This window comes from Callionymus lyra, chromosome 2 (assembly GCF_982586985.1).
Source record: "Callionymus lyra chromosome 2, fCalLyr1.hap1.1, whole genome shotgun sequence".
NCBI lineage: Eukaryota > Metazoa > Chordata > Actinopteri > Syngnathiformes > Callionymidae > Callionymus > Callionymus lyra.
The window spans coordinates 30,576,659-30,599,020 of record NC_141819.1 but is presented as its reverse complement, the minus strand read 5'-3'; the positions used below and the strand labels follow the sequence as shown (position 1 = coordinate 30,599,020).

Sequence of the window (22,362 nt, the reverse complement as noted above, 5' to 3'; positions counted from 1 at the left end):
AAACTCTTACTTTGAATAAAATGGCAGTTTTTGTAATAAGAATAATAATAAAAAATATCTCATCTAAATTATCTCCTATAATTATACATCTACTATTTCATTTATATTTTTGCCACGTTGATTTTTATACACTACTTTTCCCAACGATAATGGTCAATTAAAAAAACAAAAACAATTAAAACTTCCTCCACACCCACTGAAAGTGAAGATCTGGTTCGGTTCTAAAGTGAGGGGAGTCAAGCTGATCCCTCAACACTCACGCCTGCACCTGCCTCGCCAACACAAGATATCGAGCATGAGAACGCGGATCCGCCCGGACTTTAAATCCAAGCACACGGCATGAGGCAGGAAGAATGTTGACACGTGCTCCTGATGGAGGACTTTTTCAAGGGGCCAGAGAGAAGAAACACTTGTATGAGGAGGCGAACGAGGCCCCCGGGAGCCGGCATGTTAAGAGGAGAACTTCCCTGCTCATAAATATTCTCTCAGGATGGAAGTTTGGGGTTTCTGTAATCAGCTTTATGAAAACACACAAAGCAGCAACAGCTTGAGTTTCCCCTGAAGGAGAATCTGTTCTCGGGCAGTAAATCTCTCTTTATGGGCCGACACCGGGTCCAAGATCCCGGCGAGTCCCAAACGGACCACGATAAACAGACTTTCTGGAGAGTTAATGAGGCAGAATCTCCGACCGGTTTTAGGAAATCATCTGTTTACCAGCGAATAAGTGAGGAAGAAAAGTCTTTTGACACCTGACACACTCATCTGGAGAGTCAAGAGTCCAACCTTGGCGACGGCAACGTTGAGATCTTTTTAACGAGGCCCCACTTGACCTCAGAGACAGTTTGATGTGGAGCAGAACCTCAGACACACTCGCCATTTTTTCAGATATCTGATTCAAATCAGGCACGTGCAGAGTGGAGTCTCGAGAGCTGGGATGCCGAGTCATTTAAGGTGGTCGACAAGTGACTTACAAAAATAAAAACCTAGACGGTGAGAAGGTTGATCTTTGTCTTAAGCACAGCAGTTCTAAACTCTTCAAAAACAACACCGAATGAGTTTGACAGCACAGACTGTAGAAGTATTCAAATTCCCTGGAGTGGAGACTTGATCTTCCTGCCATGGAGTAAAGTTGTCACTTTCCGTAAGAAATTAATCTTTTCATCGGTAAGATGAAGATTGGTTGCTGAGGGACAAGAGAGAAAATCAGACAAGGGAAGGTCTAATTTAGATTAGTTTTGCTCATATCTCTGCTCTTTTTTATTTATGGTCACATTTAAGCTTTTCTGTGGTAAAATGAAAAATACAAAAAAAAAAGGATTTTTTCACCACTAATCTCTTCAATACATAGTACCATTGTGACTATATTTGCCAAGCAGGGCGTCAGCCATTCTCTGATGTCCGTCATCGAAATATCACAAAAACAAATTAAGTAATTTCTGGATTTCTGGAGTGAGGACTTAAAGGGGGAAGAGGCCGATACTTCTGGAGTACCATCTGGAAACATGGGTGTTTTGAAGGATAGGTCCTGCCATATGTGTTGTGCGAGTTCCAGAATGCTACTGCCACCTGCTGTCCAATTAAGCTGATTGCTAGATATTTCAAAAGCTAAAAAAGTGTTATTATTCAGAGGAAAACGAATGAATACTATGAACACAATATCAGGGATGTCTACTCTCTCTGACTGCTGTATCCCTTACTCTGAAGAAGGATTCGTAGGTGCATTAAACCAGAATTTTCCTATTCTATCGCGAATGTTCCATCCGAGTCACAGAAGTGTTCCAGGCAAGTATTGAAAATGCGATTTTTATTCATATACAAGACTTAAGAATCTGTTACAAAGGCTATAAGAAACGAGAGAGACTCTACTGGTGTTTGGGTTCGGAGATACATCATCCATGCGGTATATCGGACTGGATCAGGAAAGGTCGGCAATGGTATAACACGAAAAAAAGAAGTTTAGAAATGTAATTTAAAAAGACGTTCACCTCCCGTGTGAGTTTTGTACTTTCAAAAAAAACAGATTGTTTCTGTGTCGTCGTCCAAAACCGCTGAGACGTGGGGAATTCCAGAGTCCAGGTGAGTCTCTTTCCCCCAAAAACAAGAATAAAGAAGATGAAAAAGGTCCAGAGATGTAAAACTTCGGCAATATTCAACGTCCAGTCTTTTTTTTTTTTTTTTGTACAAAACCATCCAGGAATAATCCCGATAATCCCGAGTCACCAGAGCGGCGAGATCATCCCGGAGGTGTCGGCGGGTCCAGAGGCAAAGAGAGGGGGTCTGGCCGCCTCTGTTTCCCTGCTGGACGGGCCTAGTTGACCGTGGGTACCTGGTTCAAGCTGTACTCTTTGGCTTTGAGCCGCAGGTTGGCGATGCTGTTGGCCATGTTCATGCCCGGGGACGTGTTTGTGTTGGAGCAGTTGGGCGGGTACGTCGCCATGGCGCTGTGGGAGACAGGAAACAGTTTAGCTTCTGCACGGATGCGTGACGCCACCAACAAGTACATGAATGATTTTTTTTTGTTAAAGTTTTGCTTGAAGTATCTCATCAACTCTTGGTTATTAGATGTCTAATATTTTAAGTTTATGTTGCCAATTTTCAGCAAAGCGCCTGATGGTGTACAGCACAAAACAGGAGTGGATGGATGATAGATGAGATTTTAAAGGATTTTTCTTTCTTGTCCGAGGTCAAAAGATGGTTCTTTGATCACATTTATTTAACGGCTACTGTGACAGAAAATGCTTTCCAGCTCTCTCTGGCCTCAACCGTAGAAGAGGAAGTCGGCTTGATTCATTGAGTCCTATACATCTGGGTGAGTCCTAATGGTAGATTTATGACTGGAGTCAAACCATGTGACTTAACTACATGGAGACATAAAAGTGAAGGTTTAGACTCGACACAAAATATTTAAGCACGTTGCTATCTAATAATACAGGTCAGGAAGTTGGATCGTTCACAAGCAAAGACTCTTAATCATCAGCATGTGGCGCTGTACACACATTATGAACCCGTCCGCTCAGCAAAAGTGCGACATCGTCATCTACGTAAACTACACTCCATTATATCTGCAGATGAGATCAACCAGTTCTCTTCTCAGAAAAGTTGCTAAAACAATTGGATTTAAACCTTATTTTGGAGTTTCAACAACAACTGGATCAGTATTTCCACTGCAGCCAATAATCATAAGTCTGTTCTTTTTTTGCATCAATAAAACAGTTCAATCTATTTCACATAAAAGAAATTCTACTTCGCAAATGTGCTAATGCTAACAGCAACAGTCCTTTGATATTAACTATATTTCTGCAATCCTGCTTTTGACATCTCGCAACTTAAAAATTTGACTATATGTCTGTCTTTACCGTCTTCAACAACATGAGGCAACAAAACATTTACAGAAACCCTGAAGACCAATGCATCTATTGACTGGATTATCAGGGTAAAAATGTTAACGTTATTGAACTTTTAACAGTCCAATTTATGTCGGATTAAAGCTTTAATTTCGTTTGTGTAGCTTGACGCTAGCTTGTTACTTGAGCATTGTTCGATAAAAGAAAGGGTTTTATGTTGAGGTTTTATCTAATACGTTTTAAAAACAAAATGGAAAACAAACAACTTCAAATGTAGTGTTTCTAAAAATCTTTACAAATGAATTGCTCTCTTAAAACGTTTCCATCCCAACATGTTTCCATCATGAAACGAAACATTGGTAAAAAAAAAGTGCATAGTACAAGTACTTAATACTGGATATAAAAATATTACTATGGTTAGAACGACATCATTTATTCAACTGTTATTTTATAGTGACTCATGGGTTTGGTGTGACTCATTATTTGGAACCATTACATTCAGAATAGAATCAGTAAAAAGGTCTGGAGGAGAGGGAGAAAACGACAACCTCTCACTATGAAGGGAAAAAAACAGAGAAAAGCTGGTCACATGTAGGAGAGGAGGAGGTAGGAACGTAAAGGCATACTTGTTCTCTGAGGGCAGCATTTTCTGTGGCACTCGCACCGGCCCCCCCTCCGCCATCGGATACCAGCTTCAGGATCATATAGAGTCAAGCGTTAGCACCACATTAGCCGCTCCACACTCTAAAATCACTCTCCTCGCTGCTCTGCGGCCGCTCCGGAAAACAAGAACCTCTGGGACGGAGCCACAGTGCCGCAGGGCCTGACATTTTATACCCAGCTTCATAACCGAGGATTACTGTAAATCACGACCAATGAAACCAGAGTCACAAGAAATGTTGCCCAGTAGAGCTCGGCCTCGCCACGGAGCCTTTCGCTATCTGGTGTAGAGTAGCAGCCAGAGTTCAGAGGTCAGCGGAGGATTTAATACGGTTTGTTTTCACATTATCACCTCATCAGGAGGGTCGCGGGACCAGGCCCGGCCCGCTCACAGCGTGCTGACAGAGCCGAGGGGGAGAGGAGTGCAATTTGTCAAACAAAAAAAAAGAAGCGAGGGAAAGGTTGATTTTGCAAAAATGACAGAAGGATAAAGAAACTTGAGCAGAGTGTTAGTGAGTGAAGTGGGTAGAGTCGAGGTTCTGACGAGAAATAACACATTCATCCGTCAGCGTTATTGATGACTGATCACTTATTTTTGTGTGTGTGTGTGTGTGTGTTGGGCTCACCAAAAACAACACGACTAAAGGATCACGTCTTAACTCTGCAGTTATTGCAGTCGATTTTTATTTACAGAGTAAAGGCTCGCATACATTTTTGTGTCATCGTCCAAAATCCAAACAAACACAAAATGCTTGTATAAAATACTTTAAAAAAAAAAAGAGTAAGTAAGATAGAAAAAACAACTACACTTTTCTTATTAACTATTTTGTACCAATAAATTGAGATTTTACGAAAGCTTTATTCTGATGCTCTTAGTTAACGCAGAATAAGGAAGTGTTTGGGACTTGGAAAGGAGAAATCTGAAGGTTGCTACTAAAGTGCCACAAGTGGACCTGGATATTTAGGAGGATGATATTGGTTCACAGATCCAGGGAGATATTAAATATGGCGTTCTATATGTTTCCCTATGTGTTAAATTCCAGGACTTTCTAACCCTGCTGGGAAAAGATTTAAAGTAAAAAAAAACAACATTTCCACAAATCTCATCCGGAGATGAAGATTCTGTGAACAATGAAGAGAATGTCCAGGTGAAGGAAATGAAACAATCTTTAGGTAGGTAGGGTGTGTGTGTGTGTGTGTGTGTGTGTGTGTGTGTGTGTGTGTGTGTGTGTGTGTGTGTGTGTGTCTTTTGAAGGTACTGAATCAACCGAGTTATAAAAACGGGAACAGGTTTAGTCAACTTTGCTGGGGATTTCTGGTGGTGATCTCGGGGTGACAAAGTGGGTTGAGGTCATGGGAAGGTCACGAGTTTATAGTTGGGATCAGTCCTCAGGAAATGAAGGAATGACAAACATGTGTGTGTGTGTGCGTGTGTGTGTCGGGATGAAGAGGAAATATCTCTGTCTTGTTTTATCCACACAGTAGAGTCTTTTATATTTTTTCAGTTTTCTTTATTTTAGTTGATCAAAAAATGTTTTTGAATTTAAAAATGATCTCAGTAAATGTCACACTTTAGCAGTTAATAACAGAAGAATAAGCTGAAGGAGAAAATGAAAGTGAATCTACTTGGGTTTTAAACCAGTTTAGTTGTTTTCCCTGCAAGTGTTTAACCTTATTTGAGTCTTAGGTGTTTAACTTTTGAACGCTTGGTGAACTACCAATTATTTAATAAATAAAAAAACATGAACCTTGATATGCCAGTCTGAACCCAAGTGATATTTTAGGTGCGTGCATTAAATACATTTTATATTTTAGGTGTAATTATTTTTTAGGCCTTTAATAAGAAAGCACCATCATTTTTCAATGGTAAAATCTTTGTCATAATTTCTGCCAGATTTAATAATGTATTTAACGACAGGATTTATTTGTGAGTCCGTTAAATTCTTTGGAACTGTACATCATGAACTGCGTTAAAACATTTTACAATTTCCCCCAAAAAACCTACATGATACAAATGTTTGTTTTTTATACGTAAAATCATATTAAATACTATGTATGTTATTTTTGGACATAAATGAATTACCCTTTTTTTTTGTCATACCATACATTAAAAATACAGGCACCTAAATAGTTTTAACTTGGCAATAAAGGGTTAATGTTAAAAGGGGATTGGATACTAAGTTATGATCTGAACAGAAGTGGAAAGAACAAATAAGTATATCTGTGTGCAAAATAAACACATTTTAGTGTGTTAAAAAAGGAAACAAAAAGGTTTGCTACACAATTAAAAGCTGATTTAAATTCAATAAACGTTAAAAACACATCTGGGCTGAGTGGAGAGGAACTTCACTCATTAGAGGAAAAAGACGTTTGAGAATTAAAGTATGAAATTGTGTGGAGGTGATGAAGAACTGGTTGATATTCACCCACTTTAAGAACAGAGACATTAGAGGAAATACACGGAGTAAGATGAGATGGAATCTGAATGGCGTCTACCTATAGGGGGCGGCACTGCCCCAGGACAAGTAGTCGTTGGGACGCGGCGCAGGGCGCGGGACGATGGGCTGCTCCACCGCCGTCACGTCTCCAGAGTAGGACTTGAGCAGCGACGCATTCTTGCTGGCCAGCATGGCGCGTTCGTTCCTCCGGAACTTAGCTCTCCGGTTCTGAAACCAAACCTGAGCAGGAGGAAATGAAGATTGTTAATTTTGTTACGGGCGCTTCTTATAATCAGCACGAACACGACAACGTCATCTAACCACCGAGGACGCAGTGGTCAGGAGCAGAATTAAAGACACGTGTCAGTGTTTGTCTAGCATTTTACCCGAGAAAGGTGTGGCCTAGGGGCCACTAGAGGCCCCTTGCCAGTCTTTGTACGGTCCTCGTGGGGTCAGTATCAAATTCAGCATACAGAAATATATTTTATCGAAATCATTTAAAAAACATTTACTTGGTTAACATTATAATGTTTATATTACTAACATATATTGGTGTGTCTTTTGTCCGTCTGTTTTTATTTTTTATTTGGTAACACAATAACTTTTATTTATGATTTATTTGTTCATATCCACACCAAATCGTTAATGTAAAAATAGGATTAATGTATGTATTACATTGTTTCCATCCCACTGAACAACCATAGTATGTTTTTAACATACTATATATATATATACACACATGTATTACATTGACTATCCTATCTTGACTTGTATTTCCTTCACCACAAGTTTTCTTATTTATACTGACAACCATTTAAAATTATATTAACATATCCGTTGACTCCATTTGCTCTTTTCGTGCAAAAGACTAATTTTTCGCATTAAAAAAACGGGAACATTCCAAATTTGTGTAATTATCAGCCAGTTTGTTATGTGGCTTCTTTGCACGACATGTTCTTGGATTCGCTCTGCTGACTCCAATTGAGTGAAAATGTTCAACCCTCATGAGTTTCTGCTCCTCGACAACTTAATGTTTGAATCTTCTTATTTCCATTTTAAACTTCTGCACGATTTGCTAAACATGTGATGATGATGAGACCCTGGGGAGCATGGGGGGGGGGAGGTGGGGGGCGTGGTGTTCCCCGCCATGAAATCAAATCCATTATTAGGCGCTGTATGTTCGCTGACGCAGGGACTCAGGAATGAGCCGAAAGTCTCTTTATCAAAAGGAGCGTTCTCTGCTGCACATTAATCACAGATGTGCTCGTCCAACATCAGCGTTTCCTCTCCACGTCTCCTCCTCTCTGTCAGCCGTAAAGACCGATAGCAGCAGAGGGAGCGTGAACGTTACACATGTGCAGCACCAACACCACCGTGAGACCTGGACCACAAGTTCTAGGAACTTCATTTCAAACTAAATCAAACAACAGTCAAAACAACAGTTGTCGTCCTTTAACTTTACTTGTTTGTTTTAATGTTTGCTTCTTTAAATCACTAAAATCATTCCAAAGGTATTTGTTTTATTAGAAGCTGTGTTACACGTGACTCATGTGCAGGTAAACGGGTTCTATGTTTGGGCCACTCTACTGAAGGTGTGGGTCATACTTTACTGACATGTCACTTAAAATGCATGTTAAATCCTGTGGACAGCAACAGTACTGCATTAGAACCATTAAAGCAACATTAAGCAAGTTTTAAAATATTGTTTCTGGCACCCCCTGTGTCAGAACAGGTTACTGCAATGTTGGTACTTTCACAACATCCTATGGTTTCATCATATTAATGACAGATTGTTTATTCAAGTTTTGTTATTATTTTGTTTATTTCAATTATAATGTTTTCTTTTTTTAAAGATCTTATCTATATTATTGCTACCTCAGGAAATAAACACAGACAGTCCAGTTTCCATTTAAATCCCGAGTGTTCATCAAAACTTGTTAAAAAACAAAACACCTGAGGTGAGTTTACACTTAATACTATTTAAAAAGTGTCGCACCACTTTAACCGAACTCACTCCACTCTAACCCGTTGGTTTCTTGCAACAGAGACAACTTCCAAATGTCTTAAACTTGATCTAAAAAGGAACAACCAGTCTGCCGGTGTAGAGTTAGTGAAGTCAAAATGGTGGCCGAGTTGCAGCTCCTTATATAATGTGGAAGTGCGAAGAGAAATTAAAAACAGTAAATAAATTGGCGCCTCCTTGGGTTAATACATAGAAGATCTCAGTTTGGTGCGTTTGAATGAATTTTCCTTCCTTTTATAAGTCACATTAATAAAATAATAATATTAGAATAATAGTAAAAATGGAATAATGGAAGCTCTATATTGACTTTCCATGTAAATGAGTCGCTTTCAAAGCACAGCCCACGCTTGAACACACACGTTACATCCACCTGAACGTCACCAGTCGGATTCTCAAATGAAGTTATTTCTTACAGCACTACATCTGTTCTTGACAAACACACAAACAACTACACCACAAGCACGCAGACGTGAGGCCAGAAAGCTTCACTCCTGACAACAACAAGAACAAATAAAGAGGAAACAAAGATGAAGCACGCCACATGTCGCGGCGTCATCTGGTGGATACAAGCTTTAGGACCGGGACTAGGACAGTTTGACATTTAAAAGGAACTTATCCTGTTACACAATTTAAGCTCTGATTAAAAATAGAAAAAGCTCAGACAGATGAGTGGTTGGTTTGTGTACGAGAGGTTGTGGGTTTAAAGCCCATCAGTGAGTGATTGTTTGCATTGATTGGTGAATGAGTAACTTAAGGGTATGTTTTTATTAATATGCTTACAGATATAAGTTCACTGGGAGGGAGTGAGACAGACTGAAATAGGTGTTTAGAGTGAGTTGTGGGGTGTTTGTTTAGCTAGAAAGTGAGTCTGTGAGTAATTTTATTTTGCTTAGAAGTGAGAAGGACCTTGTTGATTTAGATTTTTCCATAAAAAAGAAAAAAAAGAAACGTTTGTTTCAGTTCAGGAACCGTTTTAATTTTTACCATAGCAATTGAGAACATGCGAATTGATATTGAATTGTTAACTGATGGAAAAGAAAGTTTTTTTCTTTAAAACAGGCAAATAGATAAATTACTACTGTGGTTTTAAGTTTAAATGTACAGTTATTTTAACTGCACTATTGGACATTTCAACATTTTTTATCATTAGTCATAAATAAGTTAAAGATGACAATGTAGGTAAAACAAAATGTTTAAAAAAAGTTTAAAAAAAAAACAAATGCACTGACTGATTTATTTGACTTATATATCCTGAAAATAATTGAGTTTGAATCTAAACTACTACCCTTCTTAAATAATACTTCTGATGGAGAGACAGTGGAAAGCGTTGAGGCTTAAGTCAGAAACAAAGTTCAACGTCGTCCAGATAGAAAACGGTTCAGGAGTTTTGGTGGAACATTTATGTGTGTGAACTCAAAAGTTATTGAAGCAAAGCCTTGTTTTGTTTCTCTGCTGGAAAATGTTCTTCTCATCCTCACCAAACTCACACAATATAAATCAATAAGTACTAGTGTCATAAATTCATTTATTTTTGTCCAAAGTTGAACGTGACATGGACCATTAAACAACTCAGATTAATAAAAAGGTATATTTTGTATAAAATAAATGTTTTGCAAAACCTTAAAACTGACCAGACCAAGACTTGCTTTCTAATTCCAAGATAACAAAACAATAGTTATTATTTTATATTAAAAACAGTTAAAGCTATCGTCACTTAAAACATATTTAATATGTGCTTCAGAATAATCTACTGACATTTAAAAGTGAATTAAATACATTTTGCATGCTAGAATAAAGACTTGTAAATTTGTTAGTATGTCTGCCAAAAAATTGGAGGTCCCATATATCCATGTTATAAATTTCATAATATACATCGTTATTGTTTTTCCGCCACATATCACAACACGAAGTCTGATAGCTCTTAACTCGCCGCTGCGCTCATGTGCTTCACACTCGCAGCTGATCAGGCATCTACAAGCCGCCGAGGAAATTAGACATCATTACATCCACTTCTTGATCGCATCCAGTCCCGTCGAGTGGCTCCCAAGAGTGGTTAGTCAGGGACGCCAGCGGGCGGAAGATGGGGCAGAAAACGTCTTATCAGATCTTTTAAAATTGGTTAATATGAAAACTAAACATGCTAATGGAGCCTGATTACAATCAGCCACCATTAACTGCTGCAGTAAGAGCTAACAGATGAGGAGCCCTGCAGATGTTTGGGAGAACTTCAGAGGAGAACGATCCACATCTTCACATCAGAGCTGGACGAAGAAGCACTCGCTAGCCTGAGTCTTTCTTCCTTGTTATTTGCTGAATGAAGTGTCAGCCTTTTTCATCTTATGATTGTTTTTCTTTTACAATTTCTTCTGCTGTTTTTACATATTTTTTCCCACACTTTAGCTTTGTCCTCTCCAAACTCACCATGTGAATTCACATATTCTCATAGTACAAACTACAGATAGATACTTTTTTTTTTTATTCACGATGGACAAAAACTAGTAAAAATATTTTATACAATAAATGTAACATACATAAAGATAAATATATATCATTTGTTTTGTTTCATTATTGATGACTGAGTCTTGGACTTTCTTTTGTTTCTTGTAAAGTTTTTCATTTTTGTCATTGACAGTAACTGTTAAAATGAGTCACTAGTTAGAGAAGTTGAAGTGGTGATGTGAAAAAAAATGCACATTTGGAGAAATGAGTTCACTGGTAGGGAGTGAGGCTGAGAGACAGACGATGGAAAACAGGTTTGCAATGAGTTGTTGAGTATTTATTAATTTAGACGGCGAGTCTGAGATTAATTTTATGTGTTTCTTCACGATTTGTAATATCGATCAAAACCATAATAAAGAAATGTATTTCAATTTAGGAACCGTTTGAACACTTTTAACACAAGTTTTTTAATGTTTATATTTATCATTTTTATCAAAGTCAAACTGAGTTTGAAAACCACTGTGTTGTAAAGTTAAAATGTGTCATTTCTAATAAAACATTTCAACATTTCCGGATATAATTGTGCAACAATTAGAACACACATATTTATGTAGTTCTTCACAGACTACAAGGAAACGTCCGGTTGTCATACCTGGACTCTGGCCTCGGTGAGGTTGACCCGGCGGGCCAGGTCCTCCCTGACGAAGGCGTCGGGGTAGTGCGTCCTCTCGAACACCCTCTCCAGGGCCTGCAGCTGACTGCTGTTGAAGGTGGTTCTGTTGCGGCGCTGCTTCCTCTTCTTCTTCTCCTCTGTGTTCATCTGTTCATCTAGAATGAGAGGGAAACAGGTTTAATCTTCTCAATGTACATGTTTGATAACACTGTTTTTTATTTGACGTCACAAACCCTAAAAAAGGTTTATACATTTTCTTTTAACTTAATAAAAATGGCCACACTTAGATCGCCCTTGAATGATTATATTACAGCTCACCATGAAGACAAATTGTGCTCACATTTATATTGATTTACACTAATAAAGTCTCTGAATGGAAATATCGGAATGATGATCGGGGTTATTAAGCAGTTTAGAAACAGTTTTTCACGACAACAACACGAGTAATAACCAGTTTTCTTGTACAGTATAAATAACTGTGATTCACATGAAGATACAAAACCCTGCTGTAAACACTATGTTGGACGAGTGACCATCATTTAATATCTGTTGTCATGAATAAAGCAACATCCAGAACCGAGCAGCAACAAATGAAGCGAAAAATCTAGTAATCTGCAACTTTAGCTTCCCCAGGCAAACATCTTAACACACCAAACATGGTCAGAAGAAAGAGAAGTTAACTGATAAATGTCCACACAAGAATATATAGAAACAATATGAGATAACAAACTTTACGACGCAATTACTGCGTCACTTAAGATATGAAGCTGTCCACATGTCACATGACCACATATTTCACTGTTAGACACAGTCTCGACAGAATTTCACAGTGAAAAAAAACTGTCACTTTGGCGCTTCAACATAGCTCAGGTTATGAGAAACATCATCCACATGTAGTTGCATGACCAGAACGCTCAAGCAAGATGCAAGTAAGGCTGCACGCATCAGTGATTTATAACACAGCCTGCCTCACTCAGAGCTGGTCCTGGTCTGGCTGCAGGACTCTGAAACCTTCTTGAAAAAATGCTTTACGTTAAAAATCTGTACATGGAGGCCTTAACATTTTGAATCGTGATCAACCACAGTTGATTTGGAGAATTTCACACAATAAACCATGATAAGATCAATTGAAGTGCTACTACTTTTCAACGTGTAGTATTTTTACCAGAAGTCCAGGAGAGAGGATATGCTTAAGATAAACACAAACGTGTACAAAATAATTTACATCACTAATGCACATATATTTACGTTTTCTTTCATTCTCATAAGGTGGTATGTTGTTATGGTTCAAAACATGAAGGACTGGTCTTTTCTTTGGTACTCAAAGAGAGATAATCAAACTATTTTGCTTATTGGTGTCAATTGTACTAATTGTGTTCAATTACAAAATAAGCCCAGATTGTATTTTTGACTTTAATGTTTGTGATTTTAAAACCAGAAGCTTTTTACGCTAACATCGTTTTCGCGTCTGTTGGACTCAGCTCATGAACACCTACGTTCATGAATATTCATGAAGAAAAACTTGTCTTATTAAAGATGATTTGATGAATATTTAAAGTGAAGTTTATTCCGCTGTTCAGAAGGTTAAACTTGTGGTAGGTTATATTAAAATGCTAATGTCAGCTAAAATAGCATATTACTGCGCACATAAAAATTAACTTGAAACGTTTTCTTTCCACGAAATTACTCTTAAAAATATTTAGTCATTATTTTTCAATAAAAGAAAAACATTCACTTTTCATTTCACTTAACATTCTTGTAAAATTGTTGCATTTTTTATTTGTATCTAATAGAACACAGTTTTAACGGCTGCAACACACACAGACCCGAAGGGACCAGTGGACACCTTGTAAATACACAAAGAAGTTAAACAAGATCAATGCTGACTTAATATACTCAATATAAAACGAGGTTTATTGACACACCAAATAATTTGTCCTACAAACCTCGAACTTTTCTCCAAATTAATTCTCTCAGCAGCTTCAGCTTCACGCAGCCGCACAGCTTAACCACTAAATACGACTTTCTCACCGATGTACACGTTTCTACTTAATTACACACACGTGCAGACACACACACACTTTTGTTTTGTGGTTCTTTATAAGGTCATTTTTATTTCACTTACTTTTTCGTAACTTTTTACGTATCATTTTACGTCCACCAAACAAAGCGTCAGTGCGAAATTATGAAAAAAAAAAACAATGATCTTTTTTGTGTGCTTCTTGTTTTGATATCAGAACTCAGCTGGGTTTAACGTTAGATGGAACCGAAGGCAAAGACAAGTTCAACTTTGTGTTTTGTCGTATTTCTATTTTACCACATTTTTTTTTTTGGGCCATACTTATTTTGAGGTTAAACTTTTTTATTCTCCTTCACTTTTTATGGTTTCATTTCCTTAACTTTAGTGTCAATCAAATATCTAGTATTAATTTACTTATTTTCTAACTTGACCATTTTATCTCCATTTTGGGTCGACACACAACATGACTCCAGAGATCCAGATAAGAGCGGTTGTGTTGTTGAATTATTTGGGAGTTTAAAGGGTGAAAATGTGTGAGCAGAATAAAGTTAAGGAGTCGTGGTCTAACATAAGCAAAGTGACTGAAAGTGGATCATAAATTTGTGGATTTTGATGACCAGACTATATTAGAGGTACTGAGAGAAGCCCATCAGGCCAAAGTGTCAACGAAAAGCTGATTACATTAGAAACCGCTATATCCAAACATGTCACTGACTGAAGTGTGTAGCGAGAAGGAGGAGGATAACAGGATTCTTGCTGTGTTGGCGTGGAAAGTAAAGTCATCCTTCCCTTCATCTGTGTGTCACGCTACGAAGACCAGAAATGGGGCGGAATTCAAAAGTCAAACACAATTGCTGCCTTGTGATAGCATCCTTTAACTGTGCTTGAATGAACAAATATGAATATATTAGGTCATATCAAGCAGCATGCCACAAGCTTTTCCAGCTCACAATACGTTTCATCATTTTGAGAGTTGCTTCATCTTCGTATTTGGACCACAAGTGTGTGATATATTTCTCCGACCACAACCTCGCTGGACTCACTCGTTCATCGTAAACCATCCAGATTGAATTCACTTCCAAACACATCAGTCAAGGAACAAAGGAAATTAAACAAAATTCTCTTTTGAATGGAAATCAAGCTCGTCGTTCACAAACTGCACCGTTCCTCAAACACACTAAATATAAAATGATTCATTTCATCATCAATACAACATGTTTATAAGAATTGTTCTTTCCAATGAATAATTGCATTGAATAACATTGTTACACAACATGCTGATTTCTGATCATATATAGGTCACATGCATATTTTGATAACTAAATGTTATTGTAACAAAATACAAAGTTATTTTAAATTATATATATATATCTTCAATAAATTCAAGTTTGTTTCCTGTGTCAGTGTCATGTGTTGGAGTCCACGTCGACAAACTTACTTAACTTAATCTTTGAATTTTATCTTGAAAGGATGAAGATTACTTTATCTCATGTTCCATTATCTCCAACCACACTTATCTTATCTACTCCTTAAAAAAACACAATGAAAATATTCTCCCTCATTCTAACAAATAACACATCACAAAATATATTTTGCATTTGAACACAATTCAAATTAATTAACGCGTTCGAAAACTCCCGATTCACATACAGGTATAAAAACGTAAACAAATAGATTGTAAATTCTGTCAGTATTATTTAAGACGATTCATTAATCCACAAGCAAAAGTATTACGACAAATGGATTCATTAAATTAAGTCTTATAAACATAGTATTATTTTGGTAATGTTTGTTTTTTTTAACTTTAGAGTACTTAAATAAATAATTAGCAGAAAACAAAACGATGAGAAGCTTTGAAACAAGTATTTGTTTTTTTTACTAATCCTGGTAATAATCTCAGGCCTCTCGTGTTTCCCTCTCTGACCTCTCTGCGGGGGTCCTGACCCCTGAAATAACACATTAAACTGCTGAAATACACAATTATCTGAGGACGTATGTCGACACATGCCAAGTCTGCAAATGCCTCATGCTTTTATTGTTGAAACTTTCAGGATCGAGACTTAAGACTTCCTGATGTGCCACATATAACAAGACTGTTGCTGCATCAACGCTATGATATCAGTGTTAAAAAACTTAACTGACTTGAAATGGGACAACCTACAAAATAATAAATAATAATAAACGTGTATATTTTAATAGATCACAGGATTTTATTTAAATTATTTTTGAAATCTTACTTTATATTGACTTCAATATAAAAAACTAAATATACATGTATAAAAGGACACAAATGACCTCCAGGCCACATATTGCTCATTTCCTTAAACCTTCAAGATTATATAAATTAGTAAACCACATTTTTGAAACCTTAGCAAATCTAATTTATGTGATTTTACACTAAATTGTTTACAATCTTTATACTCATTTTACAAAAGAATAGAAATTCCTCCGCAGGACTTTATGCTAGTGGCCTACCGTAGTTTATACGAATAACAATTGTGAGTTGAGCATAAGCGATTGAAATTAAATTGCGAGTTTGCATAGAAAATCGTTTTTTGTTTTTTTTAAATACATGTGTGGGTGAAATCATATTCACCAAGTCGTTTGACGTGTCCGCCATTTTAGTGTAAAACATTTTTTTTTTCTGCTCGACTTCGATGTCTTAAAAAGCTTGTAAAAAAAAGATTTGATTTAATTTAAAATTGACTAAAATTTGTTTAAACCTTAAGTTAAATAATGGCTTATTTCGATTTTTTTTTAAATCAAAATCTACAAATAACAATTCATTCACTTTTTGTGCTAGTACTTTAAAAAAAAAGGCCAACAATGTTTAATACTTTTATAGAAATCAACGTTAAATAAATAAATCAATCTAGTTAAAACGATACAAATATAAGAAACGGCCGTGAGTATATTTTTGAATTAAAATATTTCTCTCTGTAACAATCAGGCCCGCCTCCACGATAAATATATATTTTTCTTTACAGACTAAATATTATCATCGAATATGTGTGAAATATATAAAAACTAAATAAATTAAAAAAAAGCATTTTGGATTATAACGCATTTTCTATTACCATCCATTTTAGTATTTATAATTTATTAATTTTGCCAAAAATAACTGTCAGTTGAAGCGTTTAACGAGATAAGCGTGTGTTTCTCTAACGTCTAACACAAAGCAGATTTAATAGTGGGTTCGTTTGATTTCTAATAATTAAAACCACATCAGCGATCATCATCATCATCATCATCCTCGTCACGGTCACCGTTCGTGTGCTGAGGCTCCATGCGGTTCTAGACGGAACTTATTAGCGGGAATCAGTAAAAGTCAATTATCTCCGCTGCCAAAACCAAAACTGGCTCCGAGACCTTCCACCAAATATGGAAGAGCAACTACTTAAAGAACCGCATCATTAAACCTTTCTTTTAACATTGTTAGTTAAAATAAGAGATGTACTGATGGTTCATTTTAAACATTTATAATAGTTTTAGTAAAAACGCATAGTAAAAATAATTATAACCTTTTATAATTTTGGTTAAATTATATATTAAGTATTGCATTTTAAATTGTAATCTTTTTTTTTTACATTTCGCTGCTGCGGTAAAAACATTTTTTTTAACACACACAAAACAATAATTTGATGGTTTAAACTTGCTCACAATTGTGACAAACTATTTGTCTCCAAAACTCTGAAAAAAGGAGCGAGCTGACCAAACACCTCCTCAGACACACGCTTTAAAAACACAAAACTCTCATTAAAGTCTTACAAGTGCACCTTTGACGAGATGTGTTTATTTATCTCACGAGCTGAAGTTTGTCTTTCTACTGTGTCTTTACGCGCGGTTTACAATTAAACACGTTTTCTTTCTCACTTTCTTTTCCTCGTGTGACATCTAAAAACGACAATAAACTATCTTTAATTTTTTTTTATCGAAATAAAATCCGCGCCATTTTGGCTCCGCGGGCCTAAACGTGGGTTTTACGACCGCCGCGCTTGACTCGTAAGGTGACTTCACTGACCACGTCCAGCAACATCAGCGGAGATCAAAGTGTTAATGGTAAATTAATGGCTGTGTGGAGGGGGGGCTGTGGAGTGTTGGGGGCGGCAGGGGGGTCGTCAGGAATGATGCATGACCGCTCAAGGATTCCTTCCATATGCAGCGCTAAGGCACAGATCCATCCCTGCACTCAGACGCACGCCATCTTAATGAAAATAAATGAGCTTTCAAGTTTGTTATTAGTGCGAGTTCTGCGGCTTTACTGTTATTACTATTAGGAGCGAGGCCCTGAGAATGGCCCTCTTGTTTGGCTTGCTTTATTCTCTTTATTATTATCATCAACCGAGTCTTTAACAGAGGCGGGTTAAATATTATGGCGCGCTACAGACGCCAATATGCGAGCTTAACTAGATTCCCAGTGGACCAAAGATGGTTTATCTGAACATCTTGAGAAATTAAAAACCAAATAAATATTTTTTCAAAAATGTAAAAGGATTTGCTTTTAAAAACACACCAACAGGCTCACAAATGGAGGAGACATAGGAATTTCATATGACAATTTAAGGAATTTCCAGAGTCAACGTGACACCATGAAAATTGTTTTTTTAGTTAAATTGTGTTGTTTAATAATTCTATAATCTCTAGCTGAAGATACTTTTATGTCGTGAACGTGAGGTCAGTGTGCACTAGTGGGTTTGACTTCGAGTTCGAGAATCAAACTTTTATCGCATTTGGGGATTCTTTTTTTCTTCTTTAAAAATATATATATAATAATAAATAATAAGCGCCTTTTTTTGGCTCAAATATGTAATACTTTGAAAAGCTTCTGTTTACTATAACCAACGTGCACAATGCAAAACTCTGATACCCGTATGCATCAATAATTTAAAAGATTATTTAAATTAATATTTACATTAAAACATAGATTTACCGTTACGCTACAAGTAGGCCTTCATATAATAACCCAAATATAAAAATAAATAATAATTTCTTGAGTGTGAAAAACATGTGGCTTTATAAAGATAACCTCTCGCAGGTTTCTACTGACAAAAAACAATCAGTCTGGAGAAAAACCCGGAATAATTTAAGTTAATTTCAGTAAAAATCTACATTGGACGGAAAAGGCAAAACATATCTTGCAAAACAAATCTATTATCAAATATTTGATTGACAACTGTTTATATTACTGTTGTTTAAATTTTTTCTGACTAGGAGATGGTTGTTTCTTGGCTTTTTTCTGAGAACTCGAGCTTCTGTCTTCTGACTTACTCTCCTGCTGGGTCGTGTCACTCCCGCTGGTAAGTCCCGGGGACTCCAGCATACTCCTCCCCGCCTCCCCGACGCTCTCGTCCGCATGGCTGCCGACCATTTCCCCGGCTTCCTCCAGATCCAGCAGGTGGCTCACCGAGAAGTTCTTTTTGGCCTGCAGGTTGTCCAGGTTCGACGTGATCGGGCTCTCCAGGCGGTTCGATAGCGTTGCTTGCCTGTCCATTACATGCGCGTAGCTAGAAGTCATGGCGCAAACGGGAGAAGAAAGCGGTTCGATGCTGGGAAACAGACGAACCAATAGATCCTCGTGAGCTTCGGGAAACTTCCAGGAAATCAAGAGAGGAAGAAGAAGAAAAAAAAAAAGTAGTCGAAGCTTCACATCCAGACGAGCCGCGGCGGGCTCCTTCAGCAAACGATTCTCCAAGTTTGGGTCAGCGGTTCCATCCACGTCGGTTAGAATTCTGGACTTTGGGTTTGAGCAGGAAAGTCCTTCGGTGGTGAAGAAGAAGTTCCTCTGTGGAGTCACATCTGAGCAGGACGAGCTGCTGCTGCTGCTTCTGATGACGACCAGATGCGCACCAGTTCTCAGAGAGGCTGGACGGCTCCTGCTGCGGACATCTCTCCTCCTCCTCCTCCTCCTCCTCCTCCCTCTCTCTCCTCCCTCCATCTTAATAGGAGCCTGGTAATTACGTGGCAGAGCCTTGATGCTGTTCCTGACGTTCCGCAGACCCCACAGACTCATTTGAAACAGCAAAACAGTATTACGGCTATTTCAGTGTCCTTCTGCGAAGTCTTTCAAAAGACTCTTTGGACCAAGAAGAAAAAAAAGAAAAAGCCTCCATATAAATAGATACATATTTAATAACCAACTTCTTCCAGCAAGATGCCCCCCCGCCCCCCCTGACAAGTTCCACAAGTCATAACTCACAGTCCAACCTATCCCGAATGTCTGCCACAAATCCATTTCTAGATACAGTTCATTTCTTTTTGTACATTAGGTGAGAGGACACAAGGCATTTCAGGAGGGAGAACATTGGAGTCCCACACATCCAAACTACTACATGTGAAGATACACAAGAAGCAGTTGGTCTGGCCTAGAGTCCCACACATCTGAGTGAGTCCCTGTATAGTCAACAAAGGTGAAGATCATACTATAACGATTACTTGTCAAAGAAGACAGGGAGAGACAAAGAACAACTTATGAGTCCAACACATTGGAGTGAGTCCCTGTAATGCCAGGTAAAATGCATATCTGACTCAAATGAGTAACCAACTCTTGTGGAAGAAGCCAGGGAGGAACCAGATCTAACTTTCAAACCTGATGAGTCCAACACATTTGGAAGTGAGTCCTTCTCTTGCAGCAGATCTGCGTCAAGTTAGCCCTACTTATAAAGACAAGCTTGGAAACTATTCGGTCCCACACATCTGGGTGAGAAGCAGATCTAACTCAAAATCAGCCAGAGGCGGTGGCAACTGGCTCATGAAACCACAGAGTCCCACACATCTGGGTGAGCCCCAGGGACAGAAAGCATATTTTCCAATTGAGTGAGTCCTTTCAATAAACGAGAGTTTAGGATTTGAGAACTGATGTATGTACACTTGAGACCAGCTGATTTGAGAGTGGCTGACTTGAAGTGTTTTGTTGACTTTAGTAAGCAGGTTTGAGAGAACACTTTATTTTGCTGGGGCTGTCACGCTCAGTGTTATCTCTGATAAGCCTCCTGACTGTCCTGCGGTCTGCCACCAATTACCTCGACCATAATCAGTGCCAGTCAGTCTCATGGCTCAGGGGGGGTTGTCGTGGCAACGCCTGCAAATAAAGTCGCTTTTCAACCAAAATGCGCGTCTGGTTTTGTTTCTGCAGCCGCAGATTCACTTTCCCTGATGTTCACGGGACGTTCTCCTAAAACTGCTGCGTGACATCATCGCGGCCCAGCCGTCAGTCAAGGTTCACGTTTGACTAGAGGATCTGAAGCTGGCTATTTTGAGGCTAAACATTTAAATCTATAGCAAAAAAAAGGTACATTCAGAAGATAGTGAAGGAAAATAATGAAATTGTACCTCATGAAGTTGAAATGTCATATTTATTAGGTAAATATTTAGATAAAAGTAACAGGTCTGAATTCTGACTTGATAAAATAAAAATGCAGGAAACAAAAAAGTGCGAAATTAGATAGATAATCAGGAAAAAAAAAGAAAGATTTGATTGTTTCACAAAATAACATTTGATAGATTAAATAAAAACTAATGGCCCGGGGGCAAAATCTGTCCCACCAAGTTATTTTTGCTGGCCCGCCAGATGGTTGGTTCAAACCAAAGTAGCATAATGTTCATTTTCATATGAACATGAAGCATCATATAATGATTCCAGTGCTTGAGAGGAGATAAGGAAAATGGCTAATCGATGTCAGCAGTTACACGTTGAGTTCCAATGACAGTAAAAATGATGTTGAATGAGCTGAATTTGCTAAGCAAGTCATCATAAAGGAGGACAAACAGAGATAATCAAGATAGATTGAGGCTTCAAGAATAATAAATATCACAATCAATGTACTTACTGTTAAAGATGGCTAAATATACATTTTGTGGGGCCCTTGGCTTGGAGGGTGAAAGTAGTTCAGCCACAAGTGTTATCGAGTTTGACATAACTGGTCTGAATTAAGAATTAAAAGTCAAATATAGTGTGAAAAATAATGAAATGAGGAGATACACTTACATAAAGAAAATTGATTAATTAGAAATAAAAATAAAGGGATAAAAAAGCAAAAGTTAAAAGACATAGGGATTAAGTTATGTGAAATGGTCATTAATGTTCTATTTAAAAGTAAAAATTGTACAATAGAATGTTTGATCACATTTCCGAAGTATAAGTTGAATAAGACGAAATCTATAGATAAAATGTTTAATTTAGGTCATATTTGTGGTAAACATTCGGATGATTAAAAATAAAAGGTATAATCCAGAGCATTACTCATTAAGCAAGCATTAAAAAAAAGGTGGTATTAAGTGACAGTCATCCAAAAAGTCAGAAATGAAAGTAAAATATACGGGTTAAAAAACTTCAATTGATGAAGTTAACATGAGAATCAAGCCATACAAGTCTGAGCGATATGATGTCAACGTTGGTATGCGAACGTTAACATAGTGCGGATGTTTAGAGTTACAACAGTGAGACAAAGACTCAAATATAGAAAACAGATCTCGCCAGATTCCCAAGTGAAGAGTCATCTTCTCTCCCCAACCATTATGGTTGAGAATTCTCTTCAAAACATCACTCGTTCTTCACGTTCTCCTCGATCAATCGTTACTTTTTTCCTCCACCCGACTCCCCCTCACTCCCCCTCCCTCCTAAACTGAAGTTGGTTTTGAGATAGGGAGGGGTCCATGTGCGTGCGTGGGTACTCGAGGGGGGGTCGGGGGTCATGTGTTGCGATGGCAGGACTCGGAGCTGCCATGGACGTCCCGCAGCTTCCAGCCCCTGATCTGGGAAAAGAACA

General features: G+C 37.8%; 1 protein-coding gene across 2 annotated transcripts; it reads right to left on the bottom strand.

The window, feature by feature from the left end:
- Nucleotides 1–1,787: 1,787 nt before the first annotated feature.
- On the bottom strand, nt 1,788–19,420 carry prrx1b (paired related homeobox 1b). 2 transcript variants are annotated; one of them, XM_087782938.1, is made up of 5 exons: nt 18,866–19,420; nt 11,557–11,732; nt 6,501–6,682; nt 3,971–4,036; nt 1,788–2,441 (listed from the first exon to the last, which is right to left on the bottom strand). In XM_087782938.1, exons 1-5 carry the CDS (start codon nt 19,110–19,112, stop codon nt 2,309–2,311), a joined length of 804 nt encoding a protein of 267 aa, XP_087639064.1. In that variant the 5' UTR covers nt 19,113–19,420; the 3' UTR covers nt 1,788–2,308. The 2 variants fall into 2 exon arrangements, with proteins under 2 accessions (XP_087639064.1, XP_087639065.1); XM_087782939.1 differs by lacking the exon at nt 3,971–4,036 and having other exon boundaries at nt 18,866–19,419.
- Between the last annotated feature and the right edge of the window lie 2,942 nt (nt 19,421–22,362).

Coding starts and splice junctions, on each gene's coding strand:
- prrx1b (XM_087782938.1), bottom strand. CDS start 19,112: ATGACTTCTAGCTACGCGCATGTAATGGACAGGCAAGCAACGCTATCG. Junction 4,037..6,500: donor GGCAGTGCCGCCCCCTATAG/GTAGACGCCATT, acceptor ATGATCCTGAAG/CTGGTATCCGATGGCGGAGG. Junction 2,442..3,970: donor ATGCTGCCCTCAGAGAACAA/GTATGCCTTTAC, acceptor TGTCTCCCACAG/CGCCATGGCGACGTACCCGC.